Here is a 25,914-nt window from a genome sequence, read left to right as displayed (position 1 = left end):
GGGTATTATATTCTGTTCTGTTCTATGGGTATTATATTCTGTTCTATTCTATGGGTATTATATTCTGTTCTATTCTATGGGTATTATATTCTGTTCTGTTCTATGGGTATTATATTCTGTTCTATTCTATGGGTATTATATTCTGTTCTATTCTATGGGTATTATATTCTGTTCTATTCTATGGGTATTATATTCTGTTCTATTCTATGGGTATTATATTCTGTTCTATTCTATGGGTATTATATTCTGTTCTGTTCTATTATATGAGTATTATATTCTGTTCTATTCTATGTGTAACGGTTTTCTTGATGAGAAGGAGAGTCGGACCAAAATGCGGCGTGTCTATTGCAATCCATGTTTAATGAAGTAACACACTAAACACAAACACTACCAAAACAATAAACTTAACGAAAACCGAAACAGCCTATACTTGTGTAACCTAACACAGAATAATGACATAAGGACACTAAGGACAATCACCCACGACAAACTCAAAGAATATGGCTGCCTAAATATGGTTCCCAATCAGAGACGACGATAAACACCTGCCTCTGATTGAGAACCACTTCAGACAGCCATAGACTTAGCTCGAACACCCCACTAGCTACAATCCCCATAAATACACACCACATACAAAAACCCATGCCACACCCTGGCCTGACCAAATAAATAAAGATAAACACAAAATACTTTGACCAGGGTGTGACAGAACCCCCCCCCCTAAGGTGCGGACTCCCGAACGCACCTCAAAACAATAGGGAGGGTCCGGGTGGGCGTCTGTCCATGGTGGCGGCTCCGGCGCGGGACGTGGACCCCACTCAATCAATGTCTTAGTCCCTTCTCCTCGCGTCCCTGGATAGTCCACCCTCGCCGCCGACCATGGCCTAGTAGTCCTCACCCAGAACCCCACTGGACTGAGGAGCAGATCGGGACTGAGGGGCAGCTCGGGACTGAGGCAGCTCGGGACTGAGGGGAAGCTCAGGAGTGAGAGGAAGCTCAGGAGTGAGAGGAAGCTCAGGCAGGTTGATGAATCTACCAGATCCAGGCTGGCTGGTGGTTTCGGCAGATCCTGGCTGACTGGCAGATCCTGGCTGACTGGCAGATCTGGAAGAGTCTGGTCGACTGGCAGATCTGGTCGACTGGCAGATCTGGAAGAGTCTGGTCGACTGGCAGATCTGGAAGAGTCTGGTCGACTGGCAGATCTGGAAGAGTCTGGTCGACTGGCAGATCTGGAAGAGTCTGGTCGACTGGCAGATCTGGAAGAGTCTGGTCGACTGGCAGATCTGGAAGAGTCTAGTCGACTGGCAGATCTGGAAGAGTCTGGTCGACTGGCAGATCTGGAAGAGTCTGGTCGACTGGCAGATCTGGAAGAGTCTGGTCGACTGGCAGATCTGGAAGAGTCCATGCTGACTGGCTGCTCCATGATGACTGGCAGCTCTGGCTGCTCCATGCTGACTGGCTGCTCCATGCTGACTGGCAGCTCTGGCTGCTCCATGCTGACTGGCTGCTCCATGCTGACTGGCAGCTCTGGCTGCTCCATGCTGACTGGCTGCTCTGGCTGCTCCATGCTGACTGGCTGCTCTGGCTGCTCCATGCTGACTGGCTGCTCCATGCTGACTGGCTGCTCCATGCTGACTGGCGGCCCTGGCTGCTCCATGCTGACTGGCGGCCCTGGCTGCTCCATGCTGACTGGCGGCCCTAGCTGCTCCACGCTGACTGGCGGCCCTGGCTGCTCCATGCTAACTGGCAGCTCTGGCGGCTCCTTGCAGACTGGCAGCTCTGGCGGCTCCTTGCAGACTGGCAGCTCTGGCGGCTCCTTGCAGACTGGCAGCTCCTTGCAGACTGGCAGCTCTATGCAGACTGGCAGCTCCTTGCAGACTGGCAGCTCCTTGCAGACTGGCAGCTCCTTGCAGACTGGCAGCTCCTTGCTAACTGGCAGCTCTATGCTAACTGGCAGCTCTATGCTAACTGGCAGCTCTATGCAAACTGGCAGCTCTTTGCAAACTGGCAGCTCTTTGCAAACTGGCAGCTCTTTGCAAACTGGCAGCTCTTTGCAAACTGGCAGCTCTTTGCAAACTGGCAGCTCTTTGCAAACTGGCAGCTCTTTGCAAACTGGCAGCTCTTTGCAAACTGGCAGCTCTTTGCAAACTGGCAGCTCTTTGCAAACTGGCAGTTCTGAACAGGCGGGAGACTCCGGCAGCGCTGTAGAGAAGGAAGGCTCTAACAGCGCTAAACAGGCGGGAGACTCCGACAGCGCTGGAGAGGAGGAGGGCTCCGACAGCGCTGGACAGGCGAGGCGCACTGTAGGCCTGATGCGTGGTGCTGGCACTGGTGGTACTGGGCCGAGGACACGCACAGGAAGCCTGGTGCGGGGAGCTGCTACCGGAGGGCTGGGGTGTGGAGGTGGTAACCGGACCGTGCAGGCGCACTGGAGCTCTTGAGCACCGAGCCTGCCCAACCTTACCTGGTTGAATGCTCACGGTCGCCCTGCCAGTGCGGCGAGGTGGAATAGCCCGCACTGGGCTATGCAGGCGAACCGGAGACACCGAGCGCAAGGCTGGTGCCATGTAAGCCGGCCCAAGGAGACGCACTGGGGACCAGCTGCGTAGAGCCGGCTTCATGGCATTAGGCTCGACGCTCAATCTAGCCCGGCCGACACGCGGAGCTGGAATATACCGCACCGGGCTATGCACCCGCACTGGAGACACCGTGCGCACCACTGCATAACACGGTGCCTGTCCGGTCTCTCTAGCCCCCCGGTAAGCACAGGGAGTCTGCCCAGGTCTCCTACCTGGCGTAGCCATACTCCCTGTTAGCCCCCCCCCAAGAATTTTTTGGGGCTGCCTCTCAGGCTTCCATCCGCGTCGCCGTGCTGCCTTCTCATACCAGCGCCTCTCTGCTTTCACCGCCTCCATTCTACGATAACCTTCCTCGCACTGCTCCAGCGAATCCCAGGCGGGCTCCGGCACTCTCCCTGGGTCGGCCGCCCACCTGTCGATCTCCTCCCAAGTAGTATACTCCATACTGTACTCCTCCTTGGGCTGTTCCTGTTGTTTCTTCTCCCGCTGCACCTTAGTGCGGCTACACTCCCCTGGTTTAGCCCAGGGTCCTCTCCCGTCGAGGATTTCCTCCCATGTCCAGAAATCCTTATTGCGCATCTCCTCGCGCTGCTCCTGCCTGTTGACACGCTGCTTGGTCCTTTTGTGGTGGGTGATTCTGTAACGGTTTTCTATATGAGAAGGAGAGTCGGACCAAAATGCGGCGTGTCTATTGCAATCCATGTTTAATGAAGTAACACACTAAACACAAACACTACCAAAACAATAAACTTAACGAAAACCGAAACAGCCTATACTTGTGTAACCTAACACAGAATAATGACATAAGGACACTAAGGACAATCACCCACGACAAACTCAAAGAATATGGCTGCCTAAATATGGTTCCCAATCAGAGACAACGATAAACACCTGCCTCTGAGAACCACTTCAGACAGCCATAGACTTAGCTCGAACACCCCACTAGCTACAATCCCCATAAATACACACCACATACAAAAACCCATGCCACACCCTGGCCTGACCAAATAAATAAAGATAAACACAAAATACTTTGACCAGGGTGTGACACTATGGGTATTATATCCTGTTCTATTCTATGAGTATTATATTCTGTTCTATTCTATGGGTATTATATTCTGTTCTATTCTATGGGTATTATATTCTGTTCTATTCTATGAGTATTATATTCTGTTCGATTCTATGGGTATTATATTCTGTTCTGTTCTATGGGTATTATATTCTGTTCTATTCTATGGGTATTATATTCTGTTCTATTCTATGGGTATTATATTCTGTTCTGTTCTATTCTATGGGTATTATATTATGTTCTATTCTATGGGTATTATATTCTGTTCTATTCTATGGGTATTATATTCTGTTCTATTCTATGGGTATTATATTCTGTTCTATTCTATGAGTATTATATTCTGTTCTATTCTATGGGTATTATATTCTGTTCTATTCTATGGGTATTATATTCTGTTCTATTCTATGGGTATTATATTATGTTCTATTCTATGGGTATTATATCCTGTTCTATTCTATGAGTATTATATTCTGTTCTATTCTATGGGTATTATATTCTGTTCTATTCTATGAGTATTATATTCTGTTCTATTCTATGGGTATTATATTCTGTTCTATTCTATGGGTATTATATTCTGTTCTATTCTATGGGTATTATATTCTGTTCTATTCTATGGGTATTATATCCTGTTCTATTATATGGGTATTATATCCTGTTCTATTATATGGGTATTATATTCTGTTCTATTCTATTCTATTCAATGTTCTATGGGTATTATATTCTATTCTATTCTATGGGTATTATATTCTATTCTATTCTATGGGTATTGTCACGTTCTGACCTCTATTTCTGTTGTTTTGTATTTATTTAGTATGGTCAGGGCGTGAGTTGGGTGGGCAGTCTATGTTTGTTTTTCTATGTTTTGGGGCATTTCTATGTTTTCGGCCTAGTATGGTTCTCAATCAGAGGCAGGTGTCATTAGTTGTCTCTGATTGAGAATCATACTTAGGTAGCCTGGGTTTTACTGTGTGTTGGTGGGTGATTGTTCCTGTCACTGTGTTTGTTGTCACAGGATAGGACTGTTTTGCGTTTTCACATTTCTTGTTTTTGTTAGTTGGTTCATGTGTAGTGATTTATTAAAACATGAATAACCACCACGCTGCGCTTTGGTCCGCTTCTCTTCCTCCTACAGACGAACGCCCTTACAGGTATTATATTCTGTTCTATTCTATGGGTATTATATTCTATTCTATTCTATGGGTATTATATTCTGTTCTATTCTATGGGTATTATATCCTGTTCTATTCTATGGGTATTATATTCTGTTCTATTCTATGGGTATTATATCCTGTTCTATTCTATGGGTATTATATCCTGTTCTATTCTATGGGTATTATATTCTATTCTATTCTATGGGTATTATATTCTGTTCTATTCTATGGGTATTATATTCTGTTCTATTATATTCTATTCAATGTTCTATGAGTATTATATTCTGTTCTATTCTATTCAATGTTCTATGAACAATTCTTCAACATACCAACGAGCCTGCAGTGAAAGTTCTTTATTCTTACAAGATAAAGTGAATATGAAAACCCACACATCCTTGTAAAGAATGACTTATAGACACAGCATTCTCTCTCCCCCCTCCCCCTCTCTCACTCTCTCCCCCTCCCCCTCTCTCTCTCTCAAATTAATAATTCAAAGAGTTCCTAAGTGTGTGGTGAGCCCCAGGCTATTTTACACAAAACAATCCAAGGAGACCGCTCTGTCAAGCTGTTGGCTATAGTTGCCAGCCAGGGAGGGAGGACTTTTCTCCTCATTGATTCTTAGATCAACAGAGCCACCCAATGTAGGCTGATCCCAGGTCTGTTTGTGCTCAGATCAACAGAGCGAGCCACAAAGGTGGGCTGATCCCAGATCGGTTTGTGCTCAGAGCAATAGAGCGAGCCACAAAGGTGGGCTGATCCCAGATCTGTTTGTGCTCAGAGCAATAGAGCGAGCCACAAAGGTGGGCTGATCCCAGGTCTGTTTGTGCTCAGATCAACAGAGCGAGCCACAAAGGTAGGCTGATCCCAGGTCTGTTTGTGCTCAGATCAACAGAGCGAGCCACAAAGGTGGGCTGATCCCAGGTCTTTTTGTGCTCTTGCCCATTGCTGACTTCATTGAGGACCTTGTCAGGCTGAAGAGAACATGTCTGGCATGACAATGAGTGACAGGGAATTGGTTAACACAAACACACTGGCGCTCAGGCTACCTAGTACCTACCACGAAAGGACTGAGGCCCTATATCAGGGTTTTCGTTAGTAAAATGTGGTGCCGGACATTAGACCGGCAGCATTTTAATTTACCCGACATTTGAGACATTTGAGAAATTTTCCGGACCCACATCCTTCGGGTGTGTAACATGATTAGGGAGACGACCCGCAGTGGATGATGGTAATTTATATGAACAGAACATTCAAACCCAGGATGGACCGATGTGCGGTTCCTTCTCATTAACCAAATTCTGATTCTGCACTGAAGACGTTAGACTGACGGACCCCATATACTTTCCCTCGGTCAACAAGACAAGTAACGGACAGCGACATCACTAGCCTATGTCAATCTACTATTCCCCCGTTAGTAGAAAAGTTGACCTACTCTTTTGGTCAGCTTGTCCAGAGAAAAAAAAAACGTGACCTATTTCTGGGATAGTTGTGGGAGGATAGATCCCAAATTTATACAACCAGTAGGCCTTGGCTACATTAAATGAACATTAGAAAGCAATAAATCCTATGCAACAGATCAGAACATTTAGCTTCAAATGTTGATAAACCGGTATTTCTTCACATTAAAAGCACAGCAATGCGTACAAGGCAGTAGGCTACGCTAGGGTTGAATGGCGGGGGGAACAGGGTTACCGAGATTTACCAGGGGTTTACCTCCCGCAAAACCACTCCCGGGATACCTAACTGAGAGAAAGCGGTAAATGATAATAAATGATTTATAGGAAGAGCATGGCGTGAAATTGAACTGTTAAATTATATGCCATGGCTAAATATGGCTTCTCTACGGCCTCTGCATGATGAATCATCGCTCAGGGTGGAGACAGACCCATCTCAGCATGGAGCGCAGTAAGTTATAGTCTATGCTACAGTAACATCATTTACACATCTCCATCCGGCTTTTGGGGGTCACCTTGTTTTTAATTGTAAATACATTTTTTTTTATTACAGCTGTTGAGTTTTAAAACAGCCTAAACACTCGAATATCGTTGTTTTTAATCAGTGCATGTACACGCTTCTCTCTCGCAGACGCTCTCTCTCCATCAACTCCATCCAAATTGCATCCAAAATAGATAACCCTGTTCTAGATTGATATATATATTCCTATATATAGATGTCCTAGCCTACCTCTTTCAGGTAATACATTCAATGCAGTATTAGCCTGATATTTAGCTCATTCATGATGGGTTATGCATATTAAGTTTCTAACTGATAGCCTCTGGTAATACGCACAGACTGTACCTGTGCTCCACTGGCCTCTCCTTAAAAAAAATGCTTGGAGTCCCATGCAGCAAAAGCTAGACTAGAATAGCTTGCTGGACATCATACATTTTTATTGATTAAATCTGATGGTGGTAGACTATAGCAGTTATTAATTCAGACCCATAACCATTCAGATGTTGATAGACTATAGCAGTTATTAATTCAGACCCATAACCATTCTGATGGTGGTAGGCTATAGCAGTTATTAATTCAGACCCATAACCATTCAGATGGTGGTAGGCTATAGCAGTTATTAATTCAGACCCATAACCATTTAGATGGTGGTAGACTATAGCAGTTATTAATTCAGACCCAGAACCATTCAGACCCAGAACCATTCAGATGGTGGTAGACTATAGCAGTTATTAATTCAGACCCATAACCATTCAGATGGTGGTAGGCTATAGCAGTTATTAATTCAGACCCATAACCATTCAGACCCATAACCATTCAGATGGTGGTAAACTATAGCAGTTATTAATTCAGACCCATAACCATTCAGATGGTGGTAGGCTATAGCAGTTATTAATTCAGACCCATAACCATTCAGACCCATAACCATTCAGATGGTGGTAGGATATAGCAGTTATTAATTCAGTCCCAGAACCATTCAGATGGTGGTAGACTATAGCAGTTATTAATTCAGACCCATAACCATTCAGATGGTGGTAGACTATAGCAGTTATTAATTCAGACCCATAACCATTCAGACCAATAACCATTCAGATGGTGGTAGGCTATAGCAGTTATTAATTCAGACCCATAACCATTCAGATGGTGGTAGACTATAGCAGTTATTAATTCAGACCCATAACCATTCAGATGGTGGTAGACTATAGCAGTTATTAATTCAGACCCATAACCATTCAGATGGTGGTAGACTATAGCAGTTATTAATTCAGACCCATAACCATTCAGATGGTGGTAGGCTATAGCAGTTATTAATTCAGACCCATAACCATTCAGATGGTGGTAGGCTATAGCAGTTATTAATTCAGACCCATAACCATTCAGATGGTGGTAGGCTATAGCAGTTATTAATTCAGACCCATAACCATTCAGATGGTGGTAGGCTATAGCAGTTATTAATTCAGACCCATAACCATTCAGATGGTGGTAGACTTTAGCAGTTATTAATTCAGACCCATAACCATTCAGATGGTGGTAGGCTATAGCAGTTATTAATTCAGACCAATAACCATTCAGATGGTGGTAGACTATAGCAGTTATTAATTCAGACCCATAACCATTCAGATGGTGGTAGGCTATAGCAGTTATTAATTCAGACCCATAACCATTCAGATGGTGGTAGACTATAGCAGTTATTAATTCAGACCCATAACCATTCAGATGGTGGTAGACTATAGCAGTTATTAATTCAGACCCATAACCATTCAGATGGTGGTAGATTATAGCAGTTATTAATTCAGACCCATAACCATTCAGATGGTGGTAGACTATAGCAGTTATTAATTCAGACCCATAACCATTCAGATGGTGGTAGGCTATAGCAGTTATTAATTCAGACCCATAACCATTCAGACCCATAACCATTCAGATGGTGGTAGGATATAGCAGTTATATATTCAGACCCATAACCATTCAATCTTTGTGAAGAGAAGTGAAAGCCTTCTACATCTAATTCTAGTCCTATAATATTTAAGGATTTTATTAGAATGATTCTGATAAGGAAACCAAAACGTATTTCTGTTAACTGTTGAAAGCGAGGAAGGAAGGAAGCAACAATAGAGAGAGAAAGAGGAGGTAGACCAATAACATTAACAGAAATATTAGGAAAGATATGCGTCAGCTGTCTAATTATACAAAATGTGTCTATTTTTCTGAACAGCTTCTACCCCCAAGCCATAAGACTCCTGAACATCTAGTCAAATGGCTACCCAGACTATTTGCATTGTCCCCCTCTCCACACCACTGCTACTCTCTGTTGTTATCATCTATGCATAGTCACTTTAATAACTCTACCTACATGTACATATTACCTCAACTAACCGGTGCCCCCGCACATTAACTCTGTACCAGTACCCCCTGTATATAGTCTCCACATTGACTCTGTACCGGTACCCCCTGTATATAGTCTCTACATTGACTCTGTACCAGTACCCCCTGTATATACCTCCACATTGACTCTGTACCAGTACCCCCTGTATATATTGTTATTTTACTGCTGCTCTTACTTTACTTGTTACTTTTATTTCTTATTCTTCTCCGTGTTTTTTTAAACTGCACTGTTGGTTAGGGGCTCGTAAGTCAGCATTTCACTGTAAGGTGAAACTGTAATACCTGTTGTATTCGGCGCAAGTGACTAATAACATTTGATTTGATTTATTATATTATATGGCTGGATCAATTAATGTCTTCATCGAAATTACGGATTGCCTCTCATCCTCTTGTCGTTCCCTTACGCCAATAGTTTGTACATCTCAACTGTCAGTAGAAACCACATTTGTTTAAGCAAGTCAGCCGTATCAGCTATGTTTTTTTTTTTTAAAGGCAGTAAACGAGGCTGAATGAACTGTTTCGCTGCCAGACAAGGTTCCGCTGATAGCCAGGTGTAGGGGGTGTTGGGACTGCTGTCGGGACAGCTTTATGTATGCCCTAACAGTTTGTGGGCACCGTTTGTCACTGTTATAGTGTAATTAATGTATTGTTTAATGTTGTGTAGTGACTTTGCTGGCATGCATCCCACTTTGACATTTTTTTTTCACCATGCTAAAATCGCTAATGCTAATGATGTGTAGTAAAATGTTCAGGTTTCAGGGCCTCCCGGGTGGCGCAGCGGTCTAAGGCACTACATCACAGTGCTAGAGGCACCAGACTTTCAAATAGCTCTTTGTTGACTGTTGCTGGGTGTTATTGACCTCCTGTACCATGCCCAAAGATTTCTCCTGGCCCCTTACACTAAGTCTGAATTTGTCCTGCTAGGTGACCTAAACTGGGACATGCTTAAACCACCTGACCAAGTCCTAAAGTAACGGGACTCCCTAAATCTTTCTCAGATTGTTACCAATCCCACAACGTATGACTCCAAACACCCAGAAAAGGCTAATCTCCTCAATATTATATCCTCACAAATAATCCTGATAGGTATCAGTCTGGTGTTTTCTGTAATGACCTTAGTGATCACTGTTTTACAGCCTGTGTTCATAATGGCTGCTCAGTGAAAAGACCTGTCCTGATTTGTCAAAGACACTTGCTAAAAAACTTTAATGAGCAAGCCTGGCCTCTGTAAATTGGTATAGAATCAGCTTGATCCCCTCTGTCGAAGACGCTTGGACCTTCTTTTTTGATATTTTAAGTGGTAGTGTTAATTAGCCCCAAGAAGTCCTGGAGAATAAACCCTCCTCCTCACAGCTCCCCAATGTCCCTTAAAGTTGATGTGGTTTTTACTGACAAGGAGCACATGGCTGAGCTCTTTAATCACCACTTCATTAAGTCAGGATTCCTATTTGACTCAGCCATACATCCTTGCCCGTCCAACATCTCCTCAGCTCCCACCCCTTCTAATGCGACTATCCCCGATGCTTCTCCCTCTTTTTCTCCTGCCCCGCTACAAAGTTTCCGAGGTGCTAAGCGAGCTCCTTAAACTTGACCCCAGAAACCATCTGGGTCAGGTCAGCCACGGTTCGTCCTTTATTTAAAGACTCAATCATGGACACTCTTACTGACAGTTGTGACTGCTTTGTGTGATGTATTGTTGTCTCTACCTTCCTGCCCTTTGTGCTGTTGTCTGTGTCCAATAATGTTTGTACCAATGTTTTGGGCGGCTACTATGTTGTGCTGCTGCCATGTTGTTGTCATGTTGTGTTGCTACCATGCTGTGTTGTCATGTGTTGCTGCCTTGCTATGTTGTCGTCTTTATGTAGTGTTGTGTTGTCTCTCTTGTCGTGTTTTGTCCTATATTTTTATTTAATATATTTTTTAATCCCAGTCCCCGTCCCCGCAGGAGGCCTTTTGCCTTCTGGTAGTCCGTCATTGTAAATAAGAACTTGCCTAGTTAAATAAAGGTTAAATAAATAGATCCGAGATCGACACCGGGCTGTGACACAGCCGGCCGCGACCGGAAGACCCATGAGGCGGTCCACGATTGGACGAAATTGGGGAGAAAAAGAGGGTTAAAAAAAAAGAAAACTACGTTCAGGTTTCAAAATGCTTCAAAATGCTTCATTACAAAGTGGTGCGTGACTGATGAAGCCCGCATGTGCTGTTTGAGATACTGTAGCAGCAGCTCTCTCACGCTGTCTGACAGATTTTACACTCAAAAGGTTTTTCATCTGTAGGCTGCGTGATAAATAAGATACATAACGAATATACTGTACACACATCCAATTTTTAATTCCACTAAAATAATGCTATTTCATCTATAGACCGATAAATGTACCGTGCATTCGGAAAAGTATTCAGACCCCTTGACTTTTTCCATATTTCGTTACGTTACTATCACGTTTCAGGTAAGACCCAAATGCAGACTGTTTTGAAGTAGCAATGTTTATTAAAGAAACAGGGGCAGGCAAACGGCAGGTCAAGGCAGGGGTTGATAATCCAGAGTAGTGGGGCAAAGGTACAGGTTCAGGGTCAGGGTCAGGGTCAGGGTCAGGGTCAGGGTCAGGGTCAGGCAGAGCAGTCAGGCAAGCGGGCTCAGAGTCAGGAGAGGCAAGTGTCAAAACCAGGAGGGCGAGAAAAAGAGAGACTGATAAAAGCAGGAGCTGAGAAAATGCTGGTTGACTTGACAAACAAGGCGAACTGGCCACAGACGAACAGAGAACAGGGGTATGAGTACCCAGGGGATAATGGAGAAGGTGGGAGACACCTGGAGACAAGCACAAGGACAGGTGAAACAGATCAGGGCGTGGATTAAATTGTTGTTTTACCTTGTCAAACTACACACAATAACCCATAATGATGAAGCAAAAACAGATACAATACAAGCTTGGCACACCTGTATTTAAGGAGTTTCTTCCATTATTCTCTGCAGATCCTCTCAAGCTGTCAGGTTGGATGGGGAGCGTTGCTGCACATCTATTTTCAGGTCTCTCCAGAGATGTTCAATCGGGTTCAAGTCCGGGCTCTGGCTGGGCCACTCAAGGACATTCAGAGACTGTCCCAAAGCCACTGCAGTGTTGTCTTGGCTGTGTGCTTAGGGTTGTTGTCCTGTTGGAAGGTGAACCTTCAGCCCAGTTTGAGGTCCTGAGTGCTCTGGAGCATGTTTTCATCAAGGATCTCTCTGTACTTTGCTCCAATCATCTTTCCCTCGATCCTGACTAGTCTCCCTGCAGCTGAAAAACATGATAATGCCACCACCATGCTTAACCGTAGGGATGATGCCAGGTTTCCTCCAGACATGACACTTGACATTCAGTCCAAAGAGATTTTCATCAAACCAGAGAATCTTGTTTCTCATGGTCTAAGAGTCCTTTGGTGCCTTTTCAGAGGAGTGGCTTCCGCCTGACCACTCTACCACAAAGGCCTGATTGGTGGAATTCTGCAGAGATGGTTGTCCTTCTGGAAGGTTCTCCCATCTCCACAGAGGAACTCTGGAGCTCTGTCAGAGTGACCATCGGGTTCTTGGTCACCTCCCTGACCAAGGCCTTTTTTCCCAGATTTCTCAGTTTGGCCGGTCAGCCAGCTCTAGGAAGATTCTTGGCGGCTTCAAACTTCTTCCATTTAAGAATTATGGAAGCCGCTGTGTTCTTGGGGACCTTCAATGCTGCAGACATTTCTTGGTACCCTGTGTCTCGACACAATCCTCTCTCGGAGCTCTACGGATAATTCCTTCGACCTCATGGCTTGGTTTTTGCTCTGACATGCACTGTCAACTGTGGGACCGTATATAGACAGGTGTGTGCCTTTCCAAATCATGTCCAATCAATTGAATTTACCACAGGTGCATTCCAATCAAGTTGTAGAAACATTTCAAGGATGATCAATGGAAACCAGGTGCACCTGAGCTCAATTTTGAGTCTCATAGCAAAGGGTCTGAATATTTATGTTTTTTTTATTTTGCATAAATTTGTAAACATTTCTAAAAACCTGTTTTCACTTTGTCATTATGGGGTTTTGTGATGTCATTATGGGGTTTTGCGATGTCATTATGGGGTATTGTGATGTCATTATTAGGGTATTGCGTGTAGATTGATGAGGAAAAACATTAGTTTAATCCATTTTAGAATAAGTAACGTAACAAATGTGGAAAAGGGAAGGGAACTGAATACTTGGGGCGGCAGGTAGACTAGTGATTAGAAGCAGGTAGCCTAGTGATTAGAGGCAGGTAGACTAGTGATTAGAGGCAGGTAGCCTAGTGATTAGAGGCAGGTAGACTAGTGATTAGAGGCAGGTAGACTAGTGATTAGAGGCAGGTAGCCTAGTGATTAGAGGCAGGTAGACTAGTGATTAGAGGCAGGTAGACTAGTGATTAGAGGCAGGTAGATTAGTGATTAGAGGCAGGTAGCCTAGTGATTAGAGGCAGGTAGACTAGTGATTAGAGGCAGGTAGACTAGTGATTAGAGGCAGGTAGACTAGTGATTAGAGGCAGGTAGACTAGTGATTAGAGGCAGGTAGACTAGTGATTAGAGCGTTGGACTAGTAACTGAAAGGTTGCTAGATCAAATCCCTGAGCCGACAAGGTACAAATCTGTCATTCTGCCCCCTGAACAAGGCAGTTAACCCACTGTTCCTAGGCCGTCATTGTAAATTAGAATTTGTTCTTGCCTAGTTAAAAAAAAATAAAGAACACTTTCGAATGCATTTCCATTATTTAGCATTTACATTTTTTTATTCTTCTCCTGGACAATTGGCCAGCGGCAATTTTATTTATCGTCTTGAAAAAATATATATTGGCCAAAAGATGGCTATAACCGGCTAATTTAAACCCCGCCCTGGACATACTCAGCTGCTACACTGGATGTACAAGGAATTTGACACAATGGTTGTGATACAATAGATTTGTTTGATGAGTTTTAAGTGCACAAAAAGGCTTATACAACCATTGTTGTTGTCAAATGTGTTATACATATGCAGTACAACCTGAGTGTGTAGTACAACCTGAGTATGCAGTATGCAGTACAACCTGAGTATGTAGTACAACCTGAGTATATAGTACAACCTGAGTATCCAGTACAACCTGAGTATGTAGTGTGCAGTACAACCTGAGTATGTAGTACAACCTGAGTATATAGTACAACCTGAGTATCCAGTACAACCTGAGTATGTAGTATGCAGTACAACCTGAGTATGTAGTGGAGCCCGAAACCACCTGAGAGGAACAAACGTCTACAGCGATATAGCGATCAGATAACAGCTTCGCCAGCTTGACAAAAGGTATATCACCTAAAACACTTACCTCATGGGATATCACCTACCGTGATAGGACTGCTCTGTTCATGGTGTAGTGGGAATTTAAGTGGTAATGTTGTAATAGCCGAAAGCGAAGAGATGCTGAAAAAGGGTTCTCTCTCTCTCTCTCTCTCTCTCTCTCTCTCTCTCTCTCTCTCTCTCTCTCTCTCTCTCTCTCTAGCTTGTTCTCTCTCCCTCTAGCATGCTCTCTCTCTCTCTCGCTCTCTCTCTAGCTTGCTCTCTATACCTCTCACTCTCTATATCTTTCTCTCTCTCTCTCTCCCTTACTCCCTCTCTCTCTCTTTCCCATTCTCCCTCTAGCATGCTCTCTCTCTCTCTATCTCTCTCTCTCCCTCTCTCTCTCCCTTTCTCCCTCTAGTGTGCTCTCTCTCTAAATAAACATAAATATAGCTTGTATTTGCAATGGTGATTGTGTTCCACTGGTTTCCCTTTTCTTGTGCAACAGGTCACACATCTTGCTGCTGTGATGCACATTGTACTATTTCACCTAATAGATTTGTGAGTTTATCAAAATTGTATTTAAAAAAAAAATATTTGTGGGTCTGTGTTGTCTGAGGGAAATATGTGTCTCTAATATTAAGAAGTGCAGCTCAGTTTCCACCTCATTTTGTGGACAGTGGGCACATAGCCTGTCCTCTATTGAGAGCCAGGTCTGCCTACGGCGGCCTTTCTCAATAGCAAGGCAATGCTCACTGAGTCTGTACATAGTCAAAGCTTTCCTTAAATTTGGGTCAGTCACAGTGGTCAGGTATTCTGCCACTGTGTACTCTCGGTTTAGGGCCAAATAACATTCCAGTTTGCTCAGTTTTTTGTTGTTGTTGATTCTTTCCAATGTGTCAAGTAATTATCTTTTTGTTTTCTCCTGATTTGGTTGGGTCTAATTGTGTTGCTGTCCTGGGGCTCTGTGGGCTCTGTTTGTGTTTGTGAGCAGAGTCCCCGTACTAGATGGCAGAGGGGGGTCTCCCTCCAGGTTCATCTCTCTGTAGGTCAAGTATTTTTAGCCAGATACTAATTGGTGTGTCACATTGTATGTTCCTTTTGACGGCATAGAAGGCCCTTCTTGCCTTGTCTCTCAGATCGTTCACAGCTTTGTGGATGTTACCTGTGGCGCTGATGTTTAGGCCGTGGTAGGTATAGTTTTTTGTGTGCTCTAGGGCAACGGTGTCTAGATGGAATTTGTATTTGTGGTCCTGGAAACTGGACCTTTTTTGGAACACCATTATTTTGGAACACCATTATTTGTCTTACTGAGATTTACTGTCGGGGCCCAGGTCTGACTGAATCTGCGCAGAAGATCTAGGTGCTGCTGTAGGCCCTCCTTGGTTGGGGACAGAAACACCAGATCATCAGCAAACAGCAGACATTTGACTTCGGATTCTAGTAGGGTGAGGCCGGCTGCTGCAGACTGTTCTAGTGCCCTCGCCAATTAATTGATATATATGTTGAAGAGGGTGGGGCTCAAGCTGCATCCCTGTCTCAACCCACGGCCCTGTGGAATGACATTTGAGTGTTTTTTTCGCTCTTGTTGTTTGTGTACATGGATTTTATAATGTCATATGTTTTTCCCCCAACACCACTTTCCATCCATTTGTATAGCAGGCCCTTATGCTAAATTGAGTCAAGAGCTTTTTTTGAAGTCAACAAAGCATGAGAAGACTTTGACTTTGTTTTGGTTTGTTTGTTTGTCAAGGGTGTGCATACGTGGTCTGTGGTACAGTATTTTGGTAAAAACCCATTTGACATTTGCTCAGGACATTGTTTTGACTGAGGAAATGTAGGAGTCTGCTGTTAATGATAATGCAGAGGATTTTCCAAAGATGGCTGTCGACGCATATCCCACAGTAGTTATTGGGGTCGAATTTGTCTCCACTTTTGTGAATTTGGGGTGATCAGACACTTCAAAAATATCGAGGAAGATCTGAGGATGATGTTAAAGAGTTTAAGTACAGCCAATTGGAATTTGTGGTCTGTATATTTCATTTAGGATACTCTCTCTGATGGTTTGGAACAGAGAATCAATGATTATGTCCCTAGGACAGGAAGGGCTGGGAGTAAAGTGTTAAAGTGAGGTGATTGATAGATAAGGGCTGAACCTAAAAGAGACAGAGGAACGTGGCAGTGTGAGTGGCAGTGAGTGGCAGTGTGAGTGTCCCTATTCATTCAACAACAGTCAATATCCTGGACCTGCTCTGTCTGTCTGTCTGTCTCTCTCTCCCTCTCTCTGTATCCCTCTTTCTCCCTCTTTCTCCCTATCTATGTCTGTCTCTCTGTCTCTCTCCCTCTTTCACTCTCTTTCTCGTTCTCTCTCTGTCTATCTTGTGTGTGCATGTGTGCGCAGGTGCGTACACACACGTGTGTGTGAGTGCATGACTTCCTGCCAGTCCTTAGTCTGTGATTAAAAAACAGGGTTCAGCCACTCACACCAACAGCTCTCTACAGCTCACTCTTTGAGGCCAAGTAGCACCTTGTTGACTCTCCAAACCAACCATTACATTTTCCCAAACTAGCATAGGGTTCCCATTTGTCTTAAAATGGGTCCCATTTGGTTAGTTACTAGTCTTACCGGCCACATTAATGGCTTTCAACTGTGGGAACAAACTAGTTAGTCAGAGAAAATGGGCCCCAAATACAATATATATTTCTTTATCAGAGTTGAGTTGACATTAAAAATAAATGCAGTACATTTTAGGCTGACTAAGTACTTTCCGAACCATCTGTTAGTTGCATTATTTAGTTAAATGACCACATCCTATCCTGAGTCATCGTCGTGCTTCCCATCTAGCTTTCTTTTTAAATTAATATCTCACGTTGTGGATACCACTAAAACTAAAACCACATCCAATGGCTGGTTTTACAACCCTCAAACTGTGCTTTTAATCATAAAATGGAAACTAAACCGTTATGTTACTCCATAGTGAGTCTCTAGACGACTTCACTGGATGATAGATAGCAATTAATGGAACTGGAGATTGCCAATAGTGTTAATGCTGTACAAATCAATCAGCTGGGGGGGAGGAGAGGAAGGGGGGAGGGAGGGAGGGAGGGAGGGAGAGAGAGAGAGAGAGAGAGAGAGAGAGAGAGAGAGAGAGAGAGAGAGAGAGAGAGAGAGATAATTCATGAGCCATGATGCAGAGGTAAAGATGAATAAATCAAAACCCTGATCTTCATTAGAGTCTACATTGGTACAGAGAGCTTTGGGTTTATGCTCACGAATTGATTCAGCATGTTGGAGGAGGCGTGCAGGTATGTGTGTCTGTGTTTTCAGCATTCCCTTGATTACAAATATGCTTACTGGTCCCAGATCTGTTTATGTTGTATAACCAATGGCTGTTGTCATGCCAACATGTTTAAGATCTGGGCCCAGTACCACAGTACATTAGTTAGCAATAGACATACAGATGTAGGGTCTTAATTTGATCACCCGGTTGCAGGATAACTTTTCTGCTGCGGGAAATGTCAAATGTTTACTGTATTTTACGATTGAAACGGCTTCTGAAGTTTGTAATTTCCACTTTGAAATTTAAGACTTAATTTTCCCTTACGAAAAATGTATCAACCCCTACAAAAATGTCCATGAATTATAATCCACGTAATAATTTACATTTCCTGTTGCTGCAGGATTATTTTCCTGCTGTAGCAAACTGGCTCAAATTAAGATCCTACATAGTATGTGAAAAATGTTCTTTAAATGAGGAAATCTGAATGAAATACGCTGTGGATATCACTTTGTTGACCTGTAGTTTGTGTGAGTGTGTGTGTGTGTGTGTGTGTGTGTGTGTGTGTGTGTAAATGCGTGTGTCTGTGTGTGTGTGTGTGTGTGTGTGTGTGTGAATGCGTGTGTCTGTGTGTGTGTCTGTGTGTGTGTGTGTCTGTGTCTGTGTGTCTGTGTGTATGTGTGTGTGTGTGTGTGTGTCTGTGTCTGTGTGTCTGTGTGTGTGTGTGTGTGTGTCTGTGTTTGTGTGTGTGTGTGTGTGTGTGTGTGTGTGTCTGTGTGTGTGTGTGTGTGTGTCTGTGTCTGTGTCTGTGTTTGTGTGTGTGTGTGTGTGTGTGTGTGTGTGTGTGTGTGTGTGTGTGTGTGTGTGTGTGTGTCTGTGTGTGTCTGTGTGTGTTTGATCTGCCAGGGTAATCTGAGCCTATACTGCAAGACTGGGGCAAAAATTTGAGAAACTGACTTTTTTGGAAAGGTGACATCCCAAGACACTGCCACGTTGAAAGTCAATGTTTTGTCTATGGAGATTGCATGGCCGTGTGCTCGATTTTATACACCTGTCAGTAACGGGTGTGGCTGAAATAATCGAATCCGCTAATTTGAAGGAGTTTCCACATACCTTTCGTATATATAGAATAAACATATATTGTTGGGGGAAAAAACACTATCTAAACTCGCAATAAAAAAAAACTACTTTGTTGGCTGATTACTAACAGTTTCTAATAAATTCCAAGCCCAGAACTCTTAAAAACATAACCAATAATTACGCTATAAGGTCATACAACATTGTTATGATCACCAAAATAGCAATAGGCTACAACGTGTTGCAGCAACACCAAATGGCTTAAACAATAAAATAAACTATTATTTCAGATGTGAAACCATACGGTGTTTCCAGAGACTCACGGTGCTGAAGTTGCGTGGCCCGCACACCTCTCCCTGGAAGCGGCAGTAAAGCAGCATCTCCTCCATCTGGTGACCGAGGCGGTCCAGGAGCTGCAGCATGGACGGCTGAGACTCCAGGGGAGGAGGCAGAAAGTGGTTGAAGTCCAGGATCCGAGAGAGCGGTGACCACGGCGGTTCGTTGCTGCTGCTGCTGTCACGGTCTGTGAGCACGTCCCTGGCACCGGGGGACACTTGCCAGTTCCTCCCTAGAAGTCCTAACCATCTTCCCGCGCTGAATATGTCCGGTTTCTTCATGCGACGCGGTATGAGGAGGTTCTGGTTGCAGATGGTCACCGCGGGGAAAACGAGACGTTTGGCGTACACCATATGCGCCTTGGTGTGCACGGGCGAAGAGAGGAGGTACCGGACTCGGTTTGAGGACCAGGTGAATAGGAGAGCGACAGCTGTGAGGAAAGCCAGTAGCCAGGCGAGTCTCCGGGGGTAGGAGCCGCTCAGAAATACATGTCTCAGTCCATGGAAGGTAGTATGTTTCAAGAACAGCTTCCCTGCTTCCGCGAGAGAGTCTGGCGTTCTGCTGGCTTTCGCTACTGAATCGCACTGACACATATTTGGAGATACAGGTAGTGCACCGGATCGAGACCGACCCGACAACCGCAGCTGGCATCAGTCCCGGTCCTGCATTCAGAGTGGAGTCAAAGCGCCAATTCAGACGGCTCTGTTTTCTGTCTATCAATTAGTTCTTGTTGGGAGAGCGATCCTATGAGCCCGTCAGAGCCCGTCAGAGCGTGCGCTCTCTTCTCCCTCATGCACTGAGTATTCTCTCTCTCTCTCTCTGGTTGTAGGAGGTTGCCTGTGAGGGTAATCTGTCTTCTGTCACAATACAGGCAGAGAGAACGCTCCCTATTCATGGGGTAGGTTAGGTAAGTTGTTCAAGATGATTTAGAGTATCGTATCCTTCTAGCTGCAGAAGCACAGAACAGCTGCCGTTTAACCAACTCAGTCTAAATCCGGAGAAACAAAACGGTCATGAAAAATATGTAAACATTGCAAAGGAAACACAGAAACTATTTATCCGTATCCGTAATCCAACGAAAAATTATAAATAAACAATCAGCTAACCAAAACAAATCACATCAGACTCAATGAATGGCCTCTCTGTCCCTAACGCAATGTGTTGTTTCTTTTGCTTGGTTACATTTCCTTGTTTTACATCACCATCACCAAATAACTCTGGTGCATCTCTCTCTCTCTCTCTCCGTCTCTCTCTCTGTCACATTTCTCTCTCTCTCTCTCGGTCTCTGATGCATCTCTCTCTCTGTCGGTCTCTGGTGCATCTCTCTCTCTCTTTCTCCGTCTCTCTCTCTCTGTGACATCTCTCTCTCTCTCTCGGTCTCTGATGCATCTCTCTCTCTCTCTCTCTCTCGGTCTCTGGTGCATCTCTCTCTCTCTTTCTCCGTCTCTCTCTCTGTGACATCTCTCTCTCTCTCGCTCTCTCGGTCTCTGATGCATCTCTCTCTCTCGCATCTCTCTCTCTCGGTCTCTGGTGCATCTCTCTCTCTCGGTCTCTGGTGCATCTCTCTCTCTTTCTCCGTCTCTCTCTCTGTGACATCTCTCTCTCTCTCTCTCGGTCTCTGGTGCATCTCTCTCTCTCTCTCGCATCTCTCTCTCTCTGTCTCTAGTGCATCTCTCTCTCTCGGTCTCTGGTGCATCTCTCTCTCTCGGTCTCTGGTGCATCTCTCTCTCTCTTTCTCCGTCTCGCTCTCTGTCACATCTCTCTCTCTCTCTCTCTCTCGGTCTCTGATGCATCTCTCTCTCTGTCGGTCTCTGGTGCATCTCTCTCTCTCTCGGTCTCTGGTGCCTCTCTCTCTCTGTCTCTGGTGCATCTCTCTCTCTCTCGGTCTCTGGTGCATCTCTCTCTCTCGGTCTCTGGTACATCTCTCTCTCGGTCTCTGGTGCATCTCTCTCTCTCTCGGTCTCTGGTGCATCTCTCTCTTTCGGTCTCTGGTGCATCTCTCTCTCTCGGTCTCTGGTGCATCTCTCTCTCTCTCTCTCTCTCTCTCTCTCTCGGTCTCTGGTGCATCTCTCTCTCTCTCGGTCTCTGGTGCATCTCTCTCTCTCTCTCTTGGTCTCTGGTGCATCTCTTTCTCTGTCTCTCTCTCTTAGTCTCTAGTGCATCTCTCTCTCTCGGTCTCTGGTGCATCTCTCTCTCTCTCTGTCTCTGGTGCATCTCTCTCTCTCTCTCGGTCTCTGGTGCATCTCTCTCTCTCTCTCTCGGTCTCTGGTGCATCTCTCTCTCTCTCTCTCTCTCTCTCTCTCTCTCGGTCTCTGGTGCATCTCTCTCTCTCTCTCTCTCGGTCTCTGGTGCATCTCTCTCTCTCTCTCTCGGTCTCTGGTGCATCTCTCTCTCTCTCTCTCTCTCTCTCTCGGTCTCCCTCCTAGACTGCTCATACATACTGTTAATCTCCTGTCCTAGATGTGAGTTTAGTGCCTACAGTACATCTGTGATTGGTCTACAGTACAGTGGTGATTACTATACAGTAGAGTGGTCATTACCCATTCCTCTTTCTTTTCCAGACCATCCCTCTTAACCTTCCTCTCCCCATTCCCCCTTCCTCCCCCCATTCTTCCTTCCTCCCCCATTCCCCCTTCCTCCCCCCATTCCCCCTTCCTCCCCCCATTCCTCCTTCATTCCCCTATTCCCCCCCATTCCTCCTTCATTCCCCATTCCCCCTTCCTCCCCCATTACTCCTTCATTCCCCATTCCCCCCCACCCCCCATTCCCCCTTCCTCCCCCATTCCTCCTTCATTCCCCTATTCCCCCCCATTCCTCCTTCATTCCTCATTCCCCCTTCCTCCCCCATTACTCCTTCATTCCCCCTTTACTCCTTCATTCCCCATTCCCCCCACCCCCCATTCCCCCTTCCTCCCCCATTCCTCCTTCATTCCCCTATTCCCCCCCATTACTCCTTCCTCCCCCCATTCCTCCCCCCATTCCCCCTTCCTCCCCCATTACTCCTTCATTCCCCTTTCCCCCTTCCTCCCCCATTACTCCTTCATTCCCCCTTTACTCCTTCATTCCCCATTCCCCCCCACCCCCCATTCCCCCTTCCTCCCCCATTCCTCCTTCATTCCCCTATTCCCCCCCATTCCTCCTTCATTCCTCATTCCCCCTTCCTCCCCCATTACTCCTTCATTCCCCCTTTACTCCTTCATTCCCCATTCCCCCCCACCCCCCATTCCCCCTTCCTCCCCCATTCCTCCTTCATTCCCCTATTCCCCCCCATTACTCCTTCCTCCCCCCATTCCTCCCCCCATTCCCCCTTCCTCCCCCATTACTCCTTCATTCCCCATTCCCCCCCACCCCCCATTACTCCTTCATTCCCCCTGTTCTCCCTCATTCCCCATTCCCCCTCCATCCCTCCCCCCATTCCTCCAGGCCTTCATTCCTTCTTCCCAAAGCTAGCCCACCTTCGTCTACGCGTCACTACAAACATACATTTTTCACTTCCAAAGGATGCATTTCTTTTTCTTATTGTATGTCTATTGTACTTAGTACTCCAGCTGGTGAACTTTACTCTATAGGCCTAAAACACCTTTAATCTTCACATCGCTGGACTCAGGGTGATACAAAATTAAGGTATCCTAGTGGTTAGAGCTCTCTATCTCTAGTGGATAGAGTGTCGAGGCGGCAGGTATCCTAGTGGTTAGAGCTCTCTATCTCTAGTGGATAGAGTGTAGAGGCGGCAGGTATCCTAGTGGTTAGACCTCTCTATCTCTAGTGGATAGAGTGTAGAGGCGGCAGGTATCCTAGTGGTTAGAGCTCTCTATCTCTAGTGGATAGAGTGTAGAGGCGGCAGGTATCCTAGTGGTTAGAGCTCTCTATCTCTAGTGGATAGAGTGTAGAGGCGGCAGGTATCCTAGTGGTTAGAGCTCTCTATCTCTAGTGGATAGAGTGTAGAGGCGGCAGGTATCCTAGTGGTTAGAGCTCTCTATCTCTAGTGGATAGAGTGTAGAGGCGGCAGGTATCCTAGGGGTTAGAGCTCTCTATCTCTAGTGGATAGAGTGTAGAGGCGGCAGGTATCCTAGTGGTTAGACCTCTCTATCTCTAGTGGATAGAGTGTAGAGGCGGCAGGTATCCTAGTGGTTAGAGCTCTCTATCTCTAGTGGATAGAGTGTAGAGGCGGCAGGTATCCTAGTGGTTAGACCTCTCTATCTCTAGTGGATAGAGTGTAGAGGCGGCAGGTGTCCTAGTGGTTAGAGCTCTCTATCTCTAGTGGATAGAGTGTAGAGGTGGCAGGTATCCTAGTGGTTAGAGCGGCAGGTAGCCTAGTGGTTAGAGAGGCAGGTAGTCTAGTGGTTAGAGAGGCAGGTAGCCTGGCGATTAGAGGAGGCAGGTAGTCTAGTGGTTAGAGCGACAGGTATTCTAGTGGTTAGAGGAGGCAGGTAGCCTAGTGGTTAGAGGAGGCAGGTAGCCTAGTGGTTAGAGGAGGCAGGTAGCCTAGTGGTTAGAGGAGGCAGGTAGCCTAGTGGTTAGAGGAGGCAGGTAGTCTAGTGGTTAGAGGAGGCAGGTAGTCTAGTGGTTAGAGGAGGCAGGTAGCCTAGTGGTTAGAGGAGGCAGGTAGTCTGGCGGTTAGAGGAGGCAGGTAGTCTAGTCGTTAGAGGAGGCAGGTAGTTTAGTGGTTAGAGAGGCAGGTAGCCTAGTGGTTAGAGCAGTGGTTAGAGGAGGCAGGTAGTCTAGTGGTTAGAGAGGCAGGTAGCCTGGCGGTTAGAGGAGGCAGGTAGTCTAGTGGTTAGAGGAGGCAGGTAGTCTAGTGGTTAGAGCGACAGGTAGTCTAGTGGTTAGAGGAGGCAGGTAGCCTAGTGCTTAGAGGAGGCAGGTAGTCTAGTGGTTAGAGAGGCAGGTAGTCTAGTGGTTAGAGGAGGCAGGTAGCCTAGCGGATAGAGAAGGCAGGTAGTCTAGTAGTTAGAGAGTCATCTAGTCTAGTGGTTAGAGAAGGCAGGTAGTCTAGTGGTTAGAGGAGGCAGGTAGTCTAGTGGTTAGAGGAGGCAGGTAGTCTAGTGGATAGAGACGCAGGTAGCCTAGCGGTTAGAGAGGCAGGTAGTCTAGTGGTTAGAGTGTAGAGGCGGCAGGTAGCCTAGTCGTCAGAGTGTAGAGGCGGCAGGTATCCTAGTGGTTAGAGTGTAGACGCGGCAGGTAGCCTAGTGGTTAGAGTGTAGAGGAGGCAGGTAGCCTAGCGGTTAGAGGAGGCAGGTAGCCTAGCGGTTAGAGGAGGCAGGTAGCCTAGTGGATAGAGGAGGCAGGTAGCCTAGTGGTTAGAGCGGCAGGTAGCCTAGTGGTTAGAGTGGCAGGTAGCCTAGTGGTTAGAGGAGGCAGGTGGCCTAGTGGATAGAGGAGGCAGGTAGCCTAGTGGTTAGAGAGGCAGGTAGTCTAGTGGTTAGAGGAGGCAGGTAGCCTAGCGGATAGAGGAGGCAGGTAGTCTAGTAGTTAGAGAGGCAGGTAGTCTAGTGGTTAGAGGAGGCAGGTAGTCTAGTGGTTAGAGGAGGCAGGTAGTCTAGTGGTTAGAGAGGCAGGTATTCTAGTGGTTAGAGGAGGCAGGGAGTCTAGTGGTCAGAGCGACAGGTAGCCTAGCGGTCAGAGCGACAGGTAGCCTAGCGGTTAGAGGAGGCAGGTAGCCTAGCGGTCAGAGCGATAGGTAGCCTAGCGGTTAGAGCGTCAGGTAGCCTAGCGGTCAGAGCGACAGGTAGCCTAGCGGTTAGAGGAGGCAGGTAGCCTAGCGGTCAGAGCGACAGGTAGCCTAGCGGTTAGAGGAGGCAGGTAGCCTAGCGGTCAGAGCGACAGGTAGCCTAGCGGTCAGAGAGACAGGTAGCCTAGCGGTCAGAGCGACAGGTAACCTAGCGGTTAGAGCGGCAGGTAGCCTAGCGGTCAGAGCGACAGGTAGTCTAGTGGTTAGAGCTCTCTATCTCTAGTGGTTAGAGTGTAGAGGCGGCAGGTAGCCTAGTGGTTAGAGGAGGCAGGTAGTCTAGTGGTTAGAGGAGGCAGGTAGCCTAGTGGTTAGAGGAGGCAGGTAGTCTAGTGGTCAGAGTGTAGAGGCGGCAGGTAGCCTAGTGGTTAGAGGAGGCAGGTAGCCTAGTGGATAGAGGAGGCAGGTAGTCTAGTGGTTAGAGGAGGCAGGTAGTCTAGTGGTTAGAGAGGCAGGTATTCTAGTGGTTAGAGGAGGCAGGGAGTCTAGTGGTCAGAGCGACAGGTAGCCTAGCGGTCAGAGCGACAGGTAGCCTAGCGGTTAGAGGAGGCAGGTAGCCTAGCGGTCAGAGCGATAGGTAGCCTAGCGGTTAGAGCGTCAGGTAGCCTAGCGGTCAGAGCGACAGGTAGCCTAGCGGTTAGAGGAGGCAGGTAGCCTAGCGGTCAGAGCGACAGGTAGCCTAGCGGTTAGAGGAGGCAGGTAGCCTAGCGGTCAGAGCGACAGGTAGCCTAGCGGTCAGAGAGACAGGTAGCCTAGCGGTCAGAGCGACAGGTAACCTAGCGGTTAGAGCGGCAGGTAGCCTAGCGGTCAGAGCGACAGGTAGCCTATCGGTTAGAGCGACAGGTAGCCTAGCGGTTAGAGCGGCAGGTAGCCTAGCGGTCAGAGCGGCAGGTAGCCTAGCGGTCAGAGAGACAGGTAGCCTAGTGGTTAGAGGAGGCAGGTAGTCTAGTGGTTAGAGGAGGCAGGTAGTCTAGTGGTTAGAGGAGGCAGGTAGTCTAGTGGTTAGAGGAGGCAGGTAGTCTAGTGGTTAGAGAGGCAGGTAGCCTAGCGGTTAGAGAGGCAGGTAAGC

The 25,914-nt window shown here is 46.2% G+C and overlaps 1 protein-coding gene across 2 annotated transcripts in view; it reads right to left on the bottom strand.

The window, feature by feature from the left end:
- LOC110493299 (acid-sensing ion channel 1) overlaps nucleotides 1-25,914 on the bottom strand; it is a 412,094-nt gene that overhangs the window by 76,832 nt on the left and 309,348 nt on the right. Inside the window, exon 1 of one of the 2 annotated variants that reach the window (XM_036950915.2) lies at nucleotides 19,105-19,958. The exons of the other annotated variant lie outside the window; for it this stretch is intronic. Within the exon in view, the coding sequence (XP_036806810.2) occupies nucleotides 19,105-19,710 (606 nt within the window). The 5' untranslated portion in view covers nucleotides 19,711-19,958. Of the gene's footprint in view, nucleotides 1-19,104; nucleotides 19,959-25,914 lie in introns of those variants that run through there. 2 annotated transcript variants of the gene reach the window in all.

Source organism: Oncorhynchus mykiss, chromosome 17, assembly GCF_057628025.1.
Source record: "Oncorhynchus mykiss isolate SJ-2025 chromosome 17, ASM5762802v1, whole genome shotgun sequence".
NCBI lineage: Eukaryota > Metazoa > Chordata > Actinopteri > Salmoniformes > Salmonidae > Oncorhynchus > Oncorhynchus mykiss.
Note: the sequence above shows the minus strand (reverse complement) of the source record. Positions and strands in the feature narration are given on the sequence as shown.